Below are 21,907 nucleotides of genomic sequence, written 5' to 3'. Positions count from 1 at the left end.
GGTCATCTACAAGATGCAAATTTACAGCCAAGGAAGATGTACAAAAAAGTCGGTCGTTTTTATCATTCACTAAAGCAAATACACCTGTCCATTAAGTATTTGACTTCACTCAACATCACCATGAGAGAAAGTACTCAGACAAGTGGCTGAATCATGGGAACAAGAGAAAATTAAAACCATTGATTGTGCCTAATTATAAAGGCCACAAGGTGCAAGCATGAGCTTTTATAGCCTTTAAAAAGGTATCCACCTTTACCTATGATTTCTCCCATGATTATCTCCGTCTCTACTAAATTATCTCCTTCTTTTGACTCCACCTCCTTACGACTATTATCTTCTTCCTAAACAACCATAAACTGTGGTTAATGTCAACCATTCTATGGGCCTTACACTATGCTACCCCATTATAAAAGTCATGCACCCAACGTGCATATCTAACCGCTTCTATTTCTGTTTCCGTTGCACATAGATATACATTGTTCTGCATCAGGTTTCATTAGCCATGAATGAACACTTGGAACAATTGCAACAAAAGCAGGATCTGTTACCGTACATATGATATCCGCAATTGGATCCTTTGTTTATTCCACTGAGAACCTATAACCATACAGCCCCATATCTTCACCAACATTAGGCACTTATGTAGTTACAAAATAGCACAAAGAACTATAAACGTAATACTCTAATGTGCTTATAATATGCACACATCCTTGTGCAAAAAGCTGAGTTAACAATGCTGCAGTTTGTTTGCTGTAGGATGATGGATCAATATAACGTACCAAAGAAGGCTTCTTCTGAGAGAAGAGCACACCAGACAAGCTAAGAGAGACACAATCTGCGGGTGTTCCTGAATCAATTTGTCAACAAAAGATGCATACATGATGCATTTAGCAGATATTGCAACTAGAAAAAGAACAGCTGATTATACTTAAGTAGCATCCCTATGCATGTAAAAGGCCATAAACAAAAGAGACCCAAAAGGGGGGAAACTTGGGACAGTAACCTGACACTTCATACGCAATGGCTCCTTTGATAACAACAGAGCTCACTTCCAAAGTCTCTCGTAATGTAATAGAATGCCCAACACCAGACTTATTGCTGCAAATCGGATTGAGATGATTAAAATGCTTTATGAAGGCACATGCCCGGATGTGTGTGCATGCAGGCACGTACGTGGTGTGTGTACACACCTTCAACACGTGTGTGTGTGTGTGTGTGTGTGTGTGTGTGTGTGTGTGTACACACCTTCAACACCATGCCATGTGAAATTTGAATGCATGAAAGAGGGAAAAAGCAACAAAAACTTCACTACCATATCAAAATCCCACCATTTTGCCATGAAAGGATAGAAGTTGGGATGGGAAATGCATTGTACACATATGTCAAAATTGGATTGGAAAGTCAGATAAGCCTTCAAAAAAAATCCCAACAAAAGATCAACTTGATGCCATGATGAATGTCAAAGCACAATGCAATAGATACATTAGCGTCAAGGTTGAATAAAAGAGACCCAAGAAAACCAACAGCAGATCTCATATGGACCTCAACCCAAATATAAATTTGAAAGCTTCAATGGGTTAAAAAATGGATGGCGATTGGATAAAATGCAAAACTATACACACGCACACACATGCATGCACACATACAATGAAAGCTTACATATGTACATATACTTAAGTTTCTCAGAAGAAACAAAAGCCTACAACATGAGGCGCTTACCAATCCGGGGCACAGACGTAGACATGACAGCAGTCACTGTTGACCAGGGCTTCCACCAAGGCTCTCAATCCTGGGGCGTGGATGCCATCATCATTGGTAATCACCACGTATGGCCGATCATCATCATCATGACCAACAGTACCTTCAGACTGCTCCATATGGTGCACAGGCTCTGTAGCACCAGGGTGCTCTCTTTCAGCAGCCACCCCTTCGTGGGTCTCATCACCACCGTGACTTTCATCATGGACTGTATGATGATGCCCTTCAATTTGGCGATTCATCAATGCATCCTTCAAACTTGACACAAAAGAAGAGGGGGTCTCCATTCTTTTTTCGACAGAAGTCATTAAAACGAGGGATTCGGAGGCTTATAAGCATTTATCACATGACTACAATGGCAAATCAGGCTATTGCAATCTAGCCCAGAAAATAATATGCAGATATTGCATGAAAGGGCTATGAATTCATGGGCTCTGGTAAGATGGGCAGTGATGAAATAACGATTATAGGGCTCTTTCAAATTGGGTATTCCTTCCTTTGATCCAACAGTCCTTTCTGCTCTGATCAGACCCTTACGATTATTCCCCCCGTACCCAAAAAAGCAAAAAAGCACAGGAGAGGCAGGGGACCCAAAAGCAGAAAACCTCCAGAATTTAAAGGCAGAAATGTACAGAGAAGGGGGGAATATCAGGAATCCAAATGGTAAACAACACAAAATACCAAGGACCCAAAAACGAAAATCAGGACTCAGGAGAGCCAATCGCAAAACAGCGTAGAAAAGCACAGAAAAGCGGGAGATTTCAAGGACCTAAAAGCTAAACAATACAGAAGAGTAGGTTGGAAAGAAGTAATGAGTTGGCGGTTGCGTCGCTGTAGCGACTAGCGAGCCGAATCAACTCGGTTGACTGTTTTTCCCTCTGTTATTTTGCCGGTAGAGTAGGCAAAATGCAGGTTGTCACAGCACGAAAATGCAGTTTCTTTTTTTTTTGGCACCCCTTCCCAAACCTAATTTCCATGTCATCTGCCTAGCTGGCATCCGGCCGGCGGCCGTCAGCCACGTTGTTTGTCGTGGTACCGTTAGAACCCATGCCTAGAGTCACATGTTGCTATGTGACAAAGAAAGAATGGCTTATCTTGGAAGTTGGAGGCCTGGAAAGCACAAAAGAGATAGAGCTCATAAGGTGGTATTGCAGCATAGGGGTCACCCTTGTGAGAGAAAAGGAGAGCTCATAAGGTGGTATTGCAGCATAGGGGTCACCCTTGTGAGAGAAAAGGATAGATCTTATAAGTTCGTATCGCAAAGTAGGGGTCACTCTAGAGCTGAACATATGGTGGAAATGCTAACGTGTGTGTGAGCATGTAGCATCCTTCTCACATGTCTCCCAACAAGACTTTGATGCCCACTAAGGAAGGCCATGTATCACTAACTCTCCATACCCAAGGACAAGTAAATTGAAGGGAGAGAAATCAAGAGCAATGTAAAAAATGTAGAACCCTTGATGAATGTTTAAGTATCAATTCTAAGGAAACTCATGCATGCACACCTTGACTCGTAAAGCAGTTTGTATGTGTGGATAAAAACCAACAACATCTTAAGAGATTTGAAATTTTTCAAGTCTTTAGTTTCAAAAGGTCCTTATCTCTTGTTATAAACTACCTTCATTTCTCTTGCACACTTTCTTTTCTCCATATTGCTTAAGTACTTTTTCTTTTTCTTTGCATTATGTAACGAAGGTATATCCTTTCTTTTCCCTTGTAACTGAGTTCTTACAAGTCATCTTGTGGATAACGTCACCCCATTGCCTCACTCTTGGTCTCATGTCCTTTCATTGTCATGTCACTTATCCTCCCAAGTCCCCAACCTCTCTTTTCTAACCATCCACTTAGAGATTCTTTAGGATATGTACTTCCAAATACTCTTAGTCCATAAGTAAATCCTTCCACAACCTACTAAAAGCAAGAGATGTGTGTGTATGTGCATGCGTGCGTGCGTGCATGTGTGTGTGTGTGTGTGTGTGTGTGTGTGTGTGTGAGAGAGAGAGAGAGAGAGAGTAAGTGAGTGAACATGTATGCATATATGTGCACACAAGCATGCATATGTGTGCGTGTATATGTTGTATGCACATTTGTGTGTGTGGGTAAGTGTGCCCATGCTTATCCATGTGTGGTGGTGTACATGATGGTACGCTTACAAATGGAAATCTTAGCTAAATGTAAGTGCTTGGTTCTATGAAGATCCTATTCAGACCTAAACCCTAGGGCGATCATTCTTTTAAGAAATGTTCTTATTACTTGCATTATGCCCTTGTATAGTAGCCCTCTTTATACATTTTTTAGACATCTTAGGACCCCTAATTTAAATAATATCCTTTTAATTAGGTCGTTTAAAGTATGTGTACAATCATAACCGCGTGTCTGTGCTTGTATGCATGCAAATGTGTGTGGCATGCATGTGCACACGTGTGTGTGTGTGTGTGTGGCATGCATGTGCACACGTGTGTGTGTGTGTGTGTGTGTGTGTGTGTGTGTGTGTGTGTGTGAGAGAGAGAGAGAGAGAGAGAGAGAGAGAGAGAGAGACTTATCTCTAGGGCGTGTGGGGAGTACTTACATGCCTTCATATGCTCCTACAAATAAAATTGTACGTGTTTGGGTGTGTTTTCTTGTGCTTTTGTTTTATTAGTAAATTTCCCCCTCTTTTTTGCCATGTACGTTTTTCAAAAGTTCCTTGCTAAATGATAGATCCTTGCAATCTAGCATATGGCCTCATGTATCAAAAGCTTCACTTTCTATTTCAATCCTCTCCTAGAGTCCCATTCCATGACACCCATCACAAAACATGCACAAGTTACTCTATGAGAGAGAGAGAGAGAGAGAGAGAGAGATTATAAGCCACGTAGAATGAAGTAAGCGATTAAAAAACTCCACTCACCACATTATAAACCACTCTTGCTGGTAAAAATGTGTAAGAGAGACAAAGGCAGGCAAAGATAGAGAGATTATAAGCCATGTAGAAAGAAGTAAGCAATTCAAAAACTCCACTCGCCACATTATAAACCACTCTTACTCCAAAAAATGTGTTCATATAATTGTAGCTCTTTTTACATTTATGATCACAATGATTGTTAGGTTTATGAAAGAACAAGGTGGCTTACGTAGAAGCACGAGAGATTAAGCCTATAATTGGGTGGTTAAAAGATGAACAATACTAATTTACCACATGGGTTGCCTCACACATTTTTTAGAACCATTCTAATAATTCACTTCTTAATGAAGTTTTAACAATACTAATTTACCACATGGGCTGACCACACATTTTTAGAACCATTCTAATAATTCACTTCTTAAATGAAGGTATAATAATACAGGTACAATGTCTCTCTAAGCATCATCATCACATTTCAAAGTTTATCCCCACTAAGAAGCTCTCCTTCTTTATTTGAGAGGGCTTGCATGACTCTCTTTGTTAAGAGAAGCTACATGATTTATGAAAAGAAGTGTCTACGTAACCTTGGGGGGATTATTCTTTTAAGGAATGTTCCTATTACTTACATTCAAGTCCCTATATAGAAACCCTTTTTATACATTTTTTAGAGATTTTAGGACCCCTAATTTAAATAATATCCTTTTAATCATGTTATCTAATGTATATATACAATCACATCCTCCTATCTTTTAGACAGATGCCTATAAATGCACGGCATTGTATGTTGCACAACTTAATAATATCCTTCCAGTTTACTCACGTGATATTATACATTTGTATAGAGAGTAACCGCCCATGCACACAATTATGCATGTGCATGTATATTTACACCTATGTGTACACGCTTGTATGCATGCAGATGTGTGGCATGCATGTGTGTGTGTGTGCGTGTGTGCGTGTGTGCATGTGTGTGTGTGTGTGAGAGAGAGAGAGAGAGAGAGAGAGAAAGACTTTGCTCTAGGGCGTGTGAGGAGTACTTGCATGCCTTAATATGCTCCTACAAATAAAATTGTACATGTTTCAGTGTGTTTTCTTGTGCTTTTATTTTATTAGTGGTTTCCCCCCTCTTTTTGCCATGTACATTTTAAGTTCCTTACTAAATGTAAGATCCTTTCAATCTAGCATATGGCCCCATGCATCAAAAGCTTCATTTTTTATTTTAATCCTCTCATAGAGTCCCATTCCATGATACCCACAATCATAAAAGATGCACAAGTTACTCTTATCTGTTGTTGATAGAATTTGTTTTGGGCAAGCAAGTTACTCTATCTTTCTTACATTTTTATAGTTGGATATAACTTATTTTGGTAGGAAAATGTTGGCAAATTGTTTATTAAAATAACATGCATCTCTCTCTCTCTCTCTCTCTCTCTCTCTCTCTCTCTCTCTCTCTCTCTCTAGTAGTTATGATTTGTTATATAGCATCATCATCATTATCATGTATTATAAAAACTTCTTAATGAAGTTTTTATAATACATGACTACTACGAAAGGTATAATGTATCTCTAAGCATCATTATCACATTACAAAGTTTATCCCCACTAAAAAACTCTCTTTCTTTATTGAGAGGGCTTACATGACACTCTTTATTAAGAGGAGCTATATGGCCCCTTGCAATTTACAAAAAAAATTGTCTAGCATATTGTGCACACAGTTGCTGCCATTTAGCTAGCTAACTCAATTACAAAGAGACACACTTTAGCATTGCCACTCCAAGTCATTGTGGACTTAAGGGTTGTTCATGCTTAAAATTCTTAGCTTTTGGTACTTTAATTGTATTTTCAAAGGGTGACAATATGTCCATAAAGTCTTTTAAAGGAAATGCTACTACTTGTGTTATCATAATTAAGGAAGTGCTCCAACATTGGCAGGCACTCATTGAATAGATTCATGCTACCAACCCAAATGTTATATTTTTGCATTACATTAATTATAGCTTATAGAGAATAATATCAACTTAAGGAAAACATTAGAGAGGCACTCATTGAATAGATTTATGTAACCAACCCAATGTTATATTTTTGTATTACATTAATTATAGCTTATAGAGAACAATATCGAGTTATTGTGGCAAACCATGTTACAAATGGTCTAGATGGACCAAACCAACCACATCACCCGTGCAATGAATGGGATAATATTAGACTAAACAAAGAAGTAGAGGTCCTACACAGCTTTTAGCCCCATCCGAGTCCATTTAGGCACCCGTTTGGGCCACGCAATCCCGACGAAAAGGTGTCTTGATGGATATCCTTCTACCCTAAAGTGTGGTCTATTAATCCACAATTACATGCATCCTACTTGGTAACCAAGTCTACACAATCTATCTCATAACCATTTGGCCAAGTCGAGTGTCTAAATAAGACATCAAGGCATGCTTAACAACCATAACCCCAATGTCTAAATAGGGCACCTAGGCATGCTTCACATAATAACATTTACTCCTCATAAAAGGGGCCTTGCAAATTAGAGCAAACATGTCACCTGTATAATCACAATATTGAGAGTAGATAATTCATTTCCAACCACCCCCTTAATGTCCACTTATAGGTAAACTACTTCTTCTACCCAATGCCAAGTTGATGAAAATGCCGCTCTAGCAACTCTCTCCCAATTGCCTTTATGAAAATATTCACACAGTTCTCTATTGTAGGGCAATAGACCCGCTCCTCTCCATCCATGATTAATTCACACACAAATTTACATTATAGCTTATTGTGCTTTGTGTACAAGCATGGAGGAGAAGGTTTTTACAATTACCATGTAACTTCGGTTATCACACAAGTATGTTGGTTACTCTTATGTAGCTCTCATGTCCCCTAAAATTATCCTCAAACAAGACAGCTTCATATGACACAAAGAAAACTACCTTGTAATAAAAGAAAGGGCCACTATAAGCTTCTCTGATCTAAAGGGTAGTTCCGCTCTGTGAAAAAAAAAAATCTTTTTTGTCAAAATCTCCTACCCAATATGAGTCACAATATCTAGCCAAGGTCCTAATTGAGGTATAGGTGATACCATATGAGTCACAATATCTAGTCAAGGTCCTAATCGAGGTATAGGTGATACCTTAGTCTAGGTATACGTGATACTGGTCTTCCCAAAGTTAAGGGAGGATATGACACTATCACGGTTATAGTTGATAGAGTAACAAAGGTAGCTCATCTTATTGCAGTTAAGAAGGTTATCATTGCTACTAATATTACTCAATTATTCCTTCAAAGAGATGGTGCATTTGCGTGGCCTATTGCATAGAATAGTCAGTGATTGGGATTCCAAGTTTACTTCTAGCTTTCGGACTACTTTATTTGAGTCCCTTGGCACGCATCTAGACATGAGTACAATTTACATCCAGAGACTGATGGCCAGACAGAATGAGTGAATCGGGTAATCGAAGATATGCTTTGAGCCTATTTATTGTAGTCAAGAACCTCAAAGGTGGATGGGTTATATCCATTTAGCGGAATTTTCATATAATGCCTCTTTCCATCAAATCTTGGGTATGTCTAAATTTAGGACTTTATATAGATAAGAGTGTATTATCCCTCTAACTTGGTTAGATTTGTTGATCAAAGTTGAGGTGAACAAGCAGATGTTGGATGAAATGTAAGAAGCAAAGGTAAAGCTTATCCTAAAAATGGCTCTGGATTGCCAAAAGAGATATGTAGATTTGAAGAGATTCAATGAGAGTTTTAAAAAAAGGGGATATGGTATTCCTAAGGATCAGGCCTAAGCAAAGTTCTTTAGTATTGGGAAATTTTAAAAAATTGACAAATTGGTATTGTGGTCCCCTTATGTGATTACAAGGAACATAGGAGATCAAGTATATAAACTCATACTACCTCCTCATTTACAGATTCATAATGTTTTTCATGTTAGCCTCCTTTAGAAATATATTTTGGATGATATGTATGTTTTGGATTATAAACACATAGAACTCAATGGTCAGTCTAATTTTCATATTAAACTTGAGAAGATATTTGATATTCAATAAGTATCCATGAGAAACAAGATTATTCGTAAAGTCATTATTCAATAGAAATTTTATCCAGTAGAGGATGTTACTTGGGAATGACTTGATGAGCTTCGTTGAATCTACCCTACATTCTCGAGTTGAGGACATATCGATTTATTTTAGTGGGGGACTCTGTAAGGTGACCCTTATCCCTAACCATGTAAGAACAAGCATAGTAAAATTTGAATTTTCATGCTTATAGAATTTACTCTAGAATGTGAATGTGGTTGATAATAATGGGATCTCACTTGTGTCTAATAGTATCTCCCCATGGAGATAGGACCCTTGATCCTGACACTCACTAAATCTTGATCTTGGGTAGCTTTTGATGAAGTGGCTTATAATTATGTCAAACAACTTTTTCTTTTGGCTTTGGTGTGTAATACCCCATCTCAGTTAGGTTCTTGTGTAGGCTTGGTGTTGCTATCTAGGTGTAAATTGATGAATCTAAAATTTAGCCCAGTTTTGTTTAGGGGTTATAGTACAATGGTTTTTAACTTGAAATTGAATAATTGATAAGAATTTAAATGTAGCTTAGAAATGCATGGACTTTTTAGTCACATAAGAAATAAGTTACAGGGACCAATTTCCATTGATTTGGCTAAGGTTTTATAGGGTATAGTATTTTTGAATTATTGGAAATTAATTAAGTGGATAAAGAGGAGCCTCATTTGGCACCTTGTGTAGGGTCTTGACAAGTTTCCCCATTCCTCACATAACTAGACTTTGTGGTGGCTTCCTTGCTAACTTGGATCTCCTCTTACCTAATCCACCATTTAAGGCTCATTGACAATCGAACTGAGTGATCTAGATTTTTGGTTTGCCATTTTGGAAATCGGAATTGAAATTTTAAATTGTTGTGTTGTATTTCATCTTGAAATTCTTGCACTTCCCTCTTCCTATTAAGCTTGGAGTGTACTTTGGTCTTCACCACTTGGGAGATTGAATTGTTTGGAGCAAGGAGGAAGGTGGGCTCTCAAATCCAACTCTCCATCTTTGTAATTTCAAGGGATATTGCTTAAGGAGTGGTACCCTACTCCTTTATGCATTGCTAATGATGTAATTAATTGTTTGCTTATCATGTTATGATTGTCTATTGGTGATTTGATTGATGCAATGGATCATCATAATTGATGAATGATCTCTGGTTTTAAAAGATGAAATCGGTATAATTTAAGTCTTAATTATGAATATATTAATTAGTATTGATAATCTTATATGTTTGCTAGGTTATGTGTAAACTAGATTTGAATTAAGAAGAGATTAATTAGGATTAATAATCTTATGTCTTCAGTGTTACCATATTATAGTAGTGATGTGTGTGAACACACTTAGGACCGTCGGGGCACTTTTTCCCTCACTAGGAGGTTTTTTCCCCCGTGCATTGTATATACGCCTATTATCTTCTAGGGCTTGTGATCTTTCATTTTTGGCACTCATAATATACTACTGTGTTGTGCTCAAGCTTCCTCATCTTCTTGAAGTTGTGTGTGCATTCCTGCAACCCTAATTCCAACAATTGGTATCAGAGCAGGCTTCCTCCTCCCGGGCAGCATCACCGGCACCTGCCGCTTCATCTCCTCCGATTGCGACGAGGTTTCACGAGCGTCTACAGGTTAGTATATGCCGTGGGTAAGCCCGTAGGGCTAGTTCGTTTTAGAATTTTGATCTGAAGTCATTTCGCCCTCCGTTTTTGCATTCCAAGTACTGCGCAGGCAAAATCGTCCTACTGTGCAGATTTTCTGTCAAGATTAAAATCTGCAGGACAGGTGCCCATTCGTCTGTTTTGGGCTGTGCTACATAGCACAGGTCGATTTTATACAGGTTTACCTCTTACAGACAGCATTTACATCTAGTAGTACAGTCATTGGCCATGGCTGACAACAATGATGTATTCCGCATGTTGGCTGCTGAGGATAAGTTGGATGGCACCAACTATCCATTGTGGGCATATATGATGCGACATGTATTGGTAGCAAAGGGGTTATGGAACATTGTGCAGGGTATTGATGCACGTCCTATTGTGGCTGGGAATGCTGCAAACACATCAGAAACAGGTACTGTTGATGATGGTGCAGGCACAAGTGCTGTAGCAGCTGTTCGAGAACCACCACTTTCAGCAGAGCAGATTCGTTGGGATGGTAGAGATGCGCAGGCTCATGCCTTGATTGCGCTGTCTGTCAAACGTACCATTATCCCACATATTCGCTCCTGCAGGACTTCTAAGGATGCTTGGGATGTACTTGCCACATTGTATCAGGCAAGAAATGAGGCTCGTGTTGCTTATCTCCGAAAACAGTTGGAGAGTGAGCATATGAACGAAGGTGATTCTATGGATAGCTTTTTGACAAAGATCAAGGATTTCAAAGAGCAGCTCATTTCTGCAGATGAAATCCTGTCAGACAGTTCACTTGTGCAGACTGTTTTGAATGGTCTACCAGATTCTTATCAGGGTTTTGCTTCCACTCTTCGCTTGATGATGAAAGGCAATCCCAATGCCTTATCATTTGAGGAGTTAGTTTCTGTTTTGCTGCAAGAAGACCAGTCAAGGCAAAACAGGAATATTATGCGTGTCGCAGATCAAGCTTTCGTTGCTAGTCAGAGAAGCGGGAAAGGTAAAGCTGGCTTTTCTTCTAGTAAGCAGAAATCTGCAAATGCTGCGCAACCAAAGAAGGAAGACAAAGATGAGAAGAAGGGTGACAAACAGAAGACATTTTGCAAGTACTGTAAGGGAAATGATCATGTCATCAAAGCGTGTCCTAAGCTGGCTGCGAAAGAGGCTAAGAAGAAAGAGGCTGGTATGGCTGTTGCAGATGCCTCTCCTTCTAACAATGAATCTGCTAATGTTGTGCTAGATACAGAATGGGCATTCAATGCGCAGTGCAGTTATGACCCATCTTTGCATGACACATGTATGTCTGCAGTAGATTCAGATGTATGGTACTTTGACAGTGGTGCCACTAAGCATATCACCTCGCAGCGCAGTTTATTCACTTTCCTTGAGTCTGCTCCCACAGGGAATACTGTCACCTGTGCCAATAACTCCTCTTATCCCGTTAAAGGAGTTGGACAGATTGTGCTGAATGTTGCAAATTGCAACACCTTTACACTTTTTGATGCATTGTATGTGCCAGGGATCAAAAAGAATCTGCTGTCAGTCTCCGCATTTGCCAAAACAGGTTTGGTTGTAAAATTTGTGGATGACAGATGTACTGTTCATGATCTCTCTTGTGGTGACATCATTGTAGCATCTGGTTCACTATGTCGAGGGCTGTATAAGCTCAATATGGATGGCAAATGTGTAGAGGATTCAACATGTGCTATTATGGATACGCAGGCTATTTCAAATGCAAAACTGTGGCATGCACGTTTTGGTCATCTGAATTTTGCAAGTTTGCTGCGCCTGCAGAAATCTGAAATGGTGTCTTCTTTGCCTAAGCTTGAGGCACCTGTCAAGCATGTTTGTGAGGGCTGCATATTGGATAAAATGCAGCGTGCTTCCTTTCCCAAAGATGGATCAGTGAGAGCTGAACGCAGATTGCAGCTTGTTCACAGTGATGTTTGTGGTCCCATGCAAACTCCATCATTTGGAAACTACCTTTACTTCGTGACTTTCATTGATGATTTTACCAGGCATGCATGGGTATATCCTTTGAAGGCAAAGTCCGAAGTGTTTTTGTGCTTCAAACAGTTTTTGGTTATGGCTGAAAATGTGTCAGAAAGTAAGATGGGCACCCTCCGTTCAGATCGAGGGGGGGAGTATATGTCTTCAGAATTTAATGCATTTCTGGCTGAGCGTGGGATAAAACACCAATGTACAGTGCCGTATACACCACAGCAAAATGGTGTGGCTGAGAGAAAAAACAGGTCTCTCATGGAAATGGCAAGATGTATGGTTAAGAGTCAAAGTCTACCACATGGTTTTTGGCTTGAGGCTGTCATGTGTGCCACTTATGTACTAAACAGGTGTCCCACCAAAGCATTACAGGTTGTCACTCCATATGAGGCTTGGCATAGCCGCAAGCCATCTGTTGGCCATTTACGTGTTTTTGGTTGCCTGGCATATGCATTAGTGCCTGTGCAACATCGCAGAAAATTGGATGACAAAGCTGTCAAATGTATTTTTGTTGGATATAGTGCTGAGAGCAAAGGCTATCGTTTGTATCATCCACAGACAAAGCGCATTTTGGTTAGCCGTGATGTTGTATTTGTGGAAGATGCAGTTCAGCCCTTGGTTTCATGTACTAAGGAGACAGATATCAGCTCACGTGATGTCTATGATACATTGTTGCCTCTTTTCAGTGGTGCACAGTCAAGTGCAATACCTCATGAGGCAGTTTTTCAGCCTATGCAGGTTTTAAATGATGGCACAGATCAGCCTATATCTGATGCAGATGTGCATGATGCACTTGAGGATGAGAGACAAGAGATTGAGGGCTCTAGGAACATGCCTAGATGGCTGGTGCAGACTTTGCGTGACAGCAAGTTGGATGCCCCTTTGTCTAGTCGCACTCGTTCTGGCTCTCATGGTGCCTCTTATGCGTCAGATTGTTATGCATTGGCTGTTTCTAGTATGTGCGATGAAAGTGAGCCTGTTTCATTTGATGAGGCACAAAGTTCAGAAAATTGGATGGCTGCTATGCAAGCAGAATACGATGCTATTATGAAGAATAGTACATGGTCTTTATGTGACTTGCCCCCTGGCAAGAAGGCCATTGGCACTAAGTGGGTATACAAATTGAAGCGTAAGCCTGATGGCACAGTGGATCGCCATAAGGCTAGGCTTGTTGCAAAAGGTTATGCTCAAGAGAAGGGCATTGATTTTGATGAGACTTTTGCTCCCACATGTCGTATGACCACTGTTCGTGGCATCTGTGCATTAGCAGCTCATAATGGTTGGAATGTACATCAGCTGGACATAAAGACTGCGTTCTTAAATGGAGATTTGCATGAGGAGGTGTATGTATCGCAGCCTCGTGGTTTTGTTCAAAGAGGGCAGGAAAACAAAGTGTGCAGGTTAAAAAAGGCTTTATATGGTTTAAAGCAAGCTCCACGAGCTTGGTATGAAAAAATACATGCATATTTGACTGCACATGGGTTTCAGAATAGTCCAACAGAAAGCACTTTGTATGTTAAACGTGTGGATGGTGTACATCTAATCATTGCTCTCTATGTCGATGACATGCTGCTCACAGGACCAAATGAGAGTCATATTGCTGATTTTAAGGCTGATTTGAATGCCTCTTTTGAGATGTCAGATTTGGGGCATTTGCATCATTATTTGGGGATACAATTTAAGCAGTGTGATGGAGGTATTGCTTTGTGTCAGACAAAGTATATTGAAACATTGTTGCGGAGATTTGGCCTTGAAGACTGCAAGCCTATTGCTACTCCAATGGAGACAGGTTTGAAGTTGAGTCTTCATGATGCTGGAGATCACTTTGATGTCACACTCTATCAGACAGCTGTTGGTTGCCTCATTTATGTATGCATTACGAGGCCAGACATTCAGTTTGCAGTCTCACAGGTGAGCAGATTTATGCATAGCCCGGGCATTAAGCATTGGCAGGCAGTGAAGCGTATCTTTCGCTATTTGAGTGGTACTCGGCATCTTGGGTTGTTTTATCCCAAGGGGGGATCATTGCCGCCAGATTTACATGTTTTTTCAGATTCTGACTGGGCTGGTTGTTATGACACACGCGTGTCCACGAGTGGTTTTTGCTTCATGCTTGGAAGCTCATGCATATCATGGTTGAGCAAGAAGCAGCCTACTGTGGCCACTTCTAGTTGTGAAGCTGAGTACAGGGCAGCTTTCACAGCTACGGTTGAGTGTGTGTGGCTCAGACGCCTTATGGCTGATTTGGGTGTTGGGCAGCCATCTGCCACCACCATCTTCACTGACAGTCAGAGCGCATTGGCAGTTGCGATTAACCCAGTGTTCCATGCTCGTACGAAGCACATTGAGGTGCACTACCATTATGTCAGGGAGAGACTCTCTGCAGGAGAGATCAATTTGGCTTATGTGCCAACACAGGATAACCTTGCAGACCTTTTCACAAAGGCTCTGCCTCGTGAGAAGTTCGAAGCTTTTCGCAAAGCTTTGGGCTTACTCCCTTTTGTGGATTCGTCCACATAGCTAGACACTTCCCTATACATGAGTGCTAGCTCTTGTTCACCGCATCACTCCAGGGGGGATTTGTTACCATATTATAGTAGTGATGTGTGTGAACACACTTAGGACCGCCGGGGCACTTTTTCCCTCACTAGGAGGTTTTTTCCCCCGTGCATTGTATATACGCCTATTATCTTCTAGGGCTTGTGATCTTTCATTTTTGGCACTCATAATATACTACTGTGTTGTGCTCAAGCTTCCTCATCTTCTTGAAGTTGTGTGTGCATTCCTGCAACCCTAATTCCAACATTCAGTAGGTTATGTGTAGACTAGATTTGAATTAGGAAAAGATTATGTATTAATTGGGCATGAAAATTTAATCACCTCATGGTTTTCTCACATCTTATGGATTATATGTAATGAGTAAGGATTCGGGTAATTATTCTTATGGGTATTAATAAGGATTTTTGATAGGTTAGTGCTGATTAGTAGGGCTAAAATTTATGATTAGCTATCTAGTCACGGTTTCTTGATTTCTCTAATCCTTAATGCTTCTTGATTTGATTAGGGTTATGATTAGTGAATATTAGAACTTATTATTTAGTACATATGAATGGTCTTTTATCTTTGTGGTTTAGGGTTTGATTGCAAGAAAGGGATCTAGTGAGAGAATAGAACTCATTAGTTGGAGTCCTCCTCACAACTAGACTCAATTGGAGTCTACGCATATTGCTCCTCAATGCCTAAAGTAGCCACAGGTTTATGAAGAAAGACATGAAAGCCTATGCAAGAAGCTAATAAACATAAGACATGTGGCTTTTATAGGCCCAGATGTGTGAATATCCTTAAGTCCCATGTGCATATGCATCCTAAAATTACTTCATTACAAACCATCCCTTCCTATAATGATTTCATCCTCGAAATTGAAGGGTGGTCATGCACAAACAACATATACAAAGAGGCTATGTAGAGCCACCCAAGGACTATGCAATCAAAAACCATATCAATTTGTATAAGTGGGATAGCCTCCAAGATGAAATGGAAAGGATAGGAATGTACTGATGATGATGATGTAACCACCTTGATCAAATGGAAATCCAAGCTATACAAACTTTAAAGCAATGACTCTCCAACCACCTAGGCAAATGGAAGATGTAGGGAACTAATGTCGATGATGAGGTTACCCATATATCCTCCAAGGTCAAATGGATAACCATAGTCATGAATCCATCAATGTGTAATGGCCCTCATGAATGGTGGAAGTAAGCAAGAGCTCACAAGCCCATCCCCATGACCATAATGTGAATCTAACATCCAAGGTATTTAACAAATAGACCCATAACTCATGGCCGGAATGTTGAATGGTCCTGGCACAAATGAATCACCCTATAGGACAAAACAATGGTGTGTTTGAATGACATGCCACATAATCATATATCCCAAGTGGCATATAATGCATCCAAAGATAAATGTGTCTACCCTAAAGAAGATAGGATCACGTTGACATCCATGGAGCTAAATGAACATAGTTCATAGTTGACATCATACAAAAACAAATGCAAACAAATGCCATCATCCCATGTAGTATCACTTAAACGATCCAAGACATGGTCCATTACATCATCATGTGTATGAGCACAATCCATACCATGTAAGTACAATACCATCCATGTGTGTGTGATCATCCAAAGCAAAAACATGATCAGTATCATAATCCATACCATGTAACATATCCTCATGTACTATTAATACCGTCCATATGTGTGTGATCAACCAAAGCAAAAGCATGATTATTATAAGCATAATCATCATTGAATATTGACAATGTATCCACACATAAGAAATGAGTAGCATTATCCCCACCAAGTCGTTGTGACCATGGGATTCTTAAAGTCTCTAAGGTCATCCTCATAGGTATGGTCTATCTCCATCAATAGTGCCCCGATATGACCCATATCATCCCGTGATAAGTCAACCTCCATCATCATTGCATCTAAGAAGATTCCTGGATCAAATATAAACTCTCGAGATCCACATCATATGATCCACTAAAGATCTAATCCATGTACCTAATCTTGCCTCTCCTACGTGGCTTTGCCTTAATAAAGTCATCATTACCCTCATGTGTGCAATGCATGACTACTCAAACACGTGAACTATATCCACAAGAATGCTACTAGCAAAGTTACGAGAACTAGGAATAGTGGACAAATCATGAATCGTTTCACATGTGAAAATCCTAGAAGATTAACCTAACACATCACTACCCTCATGTACAATTCCTGATTACTCAAAACACATGAAATATATCCACATAGACGCTGCTAGGAAAGTTATGAGTACTAGGAGTAGTGTGGAGATGACTTGAGAATGCCTCGACATGTGAAAACCATAGAAGAGTAGCCTAACACATCTAATACAAGAAACTTAGGCCTATGCTCCTCATGGTCCAACAGATGCTCATAGGTAACCAATGGATACATCACTAACCATGGGCATTCAATGCACGATCAATTAAATGCTCACGGTCCTCTAATATACCCTTACGATCATCTAATGTATCCAAATGATCCATAGGAAGATACGTAAGCATTATGGGCATATCCTCACCCATAATGCTTGGTGATATGCCTACCCTTGTCCATATGATCTAACTCACACACATCAATACCACATACATCATCATCATGTGCATGTGTTAATATCATCACCATGTGCATGCGTATCGATGTCATCATATACATGTATACATGTGTATCAATATCATCATGTGTATGTGGAATACATCAGCATCATCATCATCATTCACATCATAATACAATGAATGGGTCTATCTAGGTGAATGCAAATTAATGAGATGGCTAGTAGATGTCATAGTGGACGAGTTATAGAAATAGTTGAGGCCCATGCAAACAGCACTGCGACAGTGACATATGTGTAAGCATGTACCACACGTCTTTTAAAGAACCAATCCTTTCATGCCATGAATAATAGAATGCTCTCTAAGAGTGAAAATCATGATCATCATGTGCCATGTAGCCATGAACATCAACGACACCAAGATCATGACCATGCATCATCCAACCCATCATGAAACTCTTGATAAGTCATGCCCATGGTGAATACTCTCATGGCATGCCAACAAGATCAGGCAATGCACATGTGTTTCCTTGACTCTCCACCAAAGTGAGATTATAGATGTGTGGTAAGAGAGGTGTATAAGGGTAGTGTGGAGGAGTATATGCTAAGAAGGTGTGGCCAATTTTTTTGGGTGTGAAGAAGACCCAATACTAATGACATTTGGAGAAGTGAAGTGCGAAAAGTGGATAGAACCCTAAAGGTTAAGGGTTATAGGAGTTTTTTTTCCCAAAATCAAGGAGAATTTCTTCTGATGTTGCGTTGTTACCCCACACTAGTGGGTAGCCTGCGAATTCCCCTTGAGGACGTTTGATTTTGGTTCCCTCTCTACTAAACCTTGAATCATGGTGATGATGTCCCCCTTGTTTGTACTTCAAGTTAATTACCTTGATATTTCTTGCTCATGCTTTCTCTTTGGTCGACTCCTTCCTCTTATTAAGCTTAGAGATCTATAGAGCTCTATGATGGCTATGATGTGCTTACTTCTGATGAGAAGATTGGCTTGCTTGAAGTAATACAATCAATTTTCAAGGATGGCTATGATGCATTGGTTTCTACTGTTAGTTTGTGATCATCAACTTCCGTCATTGTAAGATCCGTTGACTTCTTTAGACTCTGCTTAAGACCACGATGTCACACACAGCTCTCTGAGGCCTGCATGTGTGAGTAGACACTTTCTTTCTTTGCTTCTATTGCACACACAGGCCTTGCCCATTATTGTGCATGCTCCCTTTGCTTTATCAGTGAGTGTGCAATGGTCACATAGTGCCACACAACTCTCTCCATCACTTTGAGAGAGAAATGATTGCTCCGACCAAAAATGTTCGTTTTCTAAAATTTTCCCAACAAATAACTTTATTTGCTTTTTTGAGAAATAGTGTAACCAAAGTTCAATTTATAATCATGGCATTAGGAAATGCACTATTTGTGTGTGACTGGGTTGACGCCTACTTATTTGTACTTGGCAGTAGAATAAAATTTGGCCCTTAAGCAAGCTTGTGAGCATTTTCAATGATCACCTAATCACTCTCTTCTACCTTTGTGAGTTTTTTTTAACGTCATCTTTAGAAGATTCAACACCAACCTTAGCCTTTCCATTATCTATTATCATCCTCACTGTCAAGTAATTCTTTGTCATGCTCTTCCAAAAGAAACTGGAAACACTCTGGATCCTTCTCTTTGAGCTATTCCTGTTGTTTTTTGTGCTTTTTCACTTCAACGAAAAGTGATTTGTTCTAAGAATGTAGACTCAAGTATGATGAGAAACATCTGATTTTATATTACAATTTTGGAGAATGTGGTGTTTAATCAACCCCTCCCCGAGGAAAGAGAAGGAATCAAGGGAGATTTTAGGGTTGATAGCTTATTAAACCTGATGAAGGAAGCCTCCAAGAGCTTGACTACATCATTGACATTGCTACTATCATTTCTTGTACACACAAACCAACTATTTCTTACTTCACCCCTTTTTCAATACATGCTGCCCTTGCCTTAATCCACCATTAACTTTGCTAATTGTTGTATTAAGCTTCTTAATACAATAATCCTCTATAAAATTATTGTTAGGCATCATTAAGGCTTCTTAATATAGTAATCCATTATAATTAGCTTGTTGCAGCTTGTTTAATGATTATTTAAGTACATATAAATAAGATTAGCATTAATCTCATGCTCTTTATCTCCTTTATTAATTAATACACTATCTAAAATGCTCTTAATCGTTAAGTAATATTATATTTATTACTAATCACCTTGATTAAACCTCAAACCTACTTAATCTCAACATACACCAACATAACTACTTCTTGTCCACTTGTTTTTTCCCCTTTCAACCTTTATTTGCAGCCTTTCTTAGCATATCAATGATTCTTTGTAATAAAATCACTTAAGAACCGAAAAAGGTTGAAAGATTGAGCACTTAATGTATTTCATTCCAATCCTTTGACGAAATCTAATTTTGCATAAGAACTTCAACTTTGCACACTTTCTTGTTTTAGATTTGCAATTAACACTCCAAGATCTTCTAAAGATTTCTAGAGAGCAACTAATTTTCTCGATTTCTCCATTAAGATTTGTACAAGGCCGAAGATCTTTTATAAATCCCTCAGTAAACAAGAAATCCATCAAGATTTTTGCGAAAATGTTGGTTTTAGGGTTTGTTGTGATATAATGAAAAAATTATGGCTTAAAAAGTGATGAGATTAAGGTTTAATCAAAGATTATGATAATAGAAACTCTAATCAAGAAGATAATAAAGAAACAGTATAGTTTATAGTTTTTAAAAATCATGATTAGCATATATCCAAAAATGATTAATACTAATTCCATTACTAATCCACTCTTCATAAGGATTAAAGCAAAGCTTAAAAACTGTATAAAACCTAATCTAAAAATGATTAAGAACTAAGTAAACATCTAAGCAAAGCTCTGATACCAATGCAAGAAAGGGATCCAGTGAGAGGAGTCCTTCACAACTATGGTTAATGGTTAGAGTTCATACAGGTTGCTCCTCAATGCCTAGAGTAGCTATAAGTTCATGAAGAAAGCCATGAAAGCTTGTGCAAGAAGCTAATACCTCCAAGAAAGGTAAAGTGTATTGTAATGAAGCAACAACTTTAGATTAGGTCTAGGACAATGGTCATGGGCTCAAGTATAAAAGGGGGCTCATGGACCATTATTGTATCTTTTGGACATATTATGATATTTGGTCATCTCGACTCTAGGAGCCTCGTAGCTTTTATACCTTGGCTTATGGAAGGCTATTTTCATCCTTTGGTGAAAGGCTAAATCACTTAGGCATCATGGTCATTTGTATGAGATTATCTCATTAATCTTGCATTAATCCATCATGATATTCCTATGTTTACGTATATTTTTAGGGATCACGGGGATGCATGAGTTGATGATCACAAGCATTCGACTAGTGATAGTATGCCTATTATTACTCATGAGATTGATGATGCTTCATATATTCTTAAGCATATGATAGACCATGAGGAGCATCGGCCTGAGTTCTTGGTGTTAGATGTGTTAAGCTACTCCTCTAGAGATTTCACATTTGGAGACATTTCTCATATGATCACTACTCCTAGTTGTCATAGCTTACCTCGCAGTGTATGTGTTGGGATAGTTCTTGAGTAGTTAGGCATAGTGCATGAGAGTAGTGATGAGTTTGTTGAGGTGAGACCTCGCAGGAGAGGCATATTTACACACATGGATCTAGAGTGTTTAACTTTTGATTTGGAGATCTTTTTAGATCCAGTGTTAATAGAGATTGACGTATTATATGATATAGGTCATATAGGAGTGCCATTGATGGACGTAGATCATACCTATGAGGATGACCTTAGTGACCTTAAGGATACCATGATTAGTGATGTGGTTGATGATGCCATTTATCTCTCATGTGTGGATACCTTATCGGTATTCAGTGATGATTATGGTGATTTTGATGATTATACTTCTACTTGGGATCATCATATACACATAGGGGATTTTATACATAAGGATATGGTGCATGGTTTGGATCATGCTTATACACATGTTGATGTAATGGATCATGCTTTTTTGGTTGATACTATATGGGGCGATGGCATGGATTTGTATTGATCTTGATTTTGAGTCATTTTCTTGTGGCTTCCATGATTGTTTACATGATCCTATTTTCTTTGGAGCTGAGACATTTATCTTTGGGTGTATCATATATCATTTAAGGTGCATGGTAGATGACTATGTGGTATATTGCTCAAATGCACATGTCACAGATATTGGGTTTAGTCTACATGATGATTTTTTCATACCAGGATTATTTGATATTCTAGCTATGGGATATGATTTCATTTAGTGGATACCCTAAATGCCGGCTTCATACTGTTATTTATGAGGAGGGGCGTATGAGCTTTCCCCCGGACTCCAACTTTTTCTTCGATCTAGAAGCTA

At 39.2% G+C, this 21,907-nt stretch overlaps 1 protein-coding gene across 1 annotated transcript in view; it reads right to left on the bottom strand.

The window, feature by feature from the left end:
- Positions 1 to 2,978, bottom strand: part of LOC147627560 (uncharacterized) — a 62,070-nt gene extending 59,092 nt beyond the window's left edge. The window contains exons 1-4 of the mRNA XM_086814475.1: positions 1,720 to 2,978; positions 1,004 to 1,098; positions 780 to 847; positions 554 to 597 (exon numbers count right to left, since the gene is read on the bottom strand). Coding sequence (XP_086670601.1) covers positions 554 to 597; positions 780 to 847; positions 1,004 to 1,098; positions 1,720 to 2,066 — 554 coding nt within the window. The 5' untranslated portion in view covers positions 2,067 to 2,978. The remainder of the gene's footprint in view (positions 1 to 553; positions 598 to 779; positions 848 to 1,003; positions 1,099 to 1,719) is intronic.
- Positions 2,979 to 21,907: the final 18,929 nt, after the last annotated feature.

This window comes from Cibotium barometz, chromosome 20, assembly GCF_041138505.1.
Source record: "Cibotium barometz isolate CiBa-2024 chromosome 20, ASM4113850v1, whole genome shotgun sequence".
Classification (NCBI taxonomy): domain Eukaryota; kingdom Viridiplantae; phylum Streptophyta; class Polypodiopsida; order Cyatheales; family Cibotiaceae; genus Cibotium; species Cibotium barometz.
This window is presented reverse-complemented; position numbering and strand designations above follow the sequence as displayed.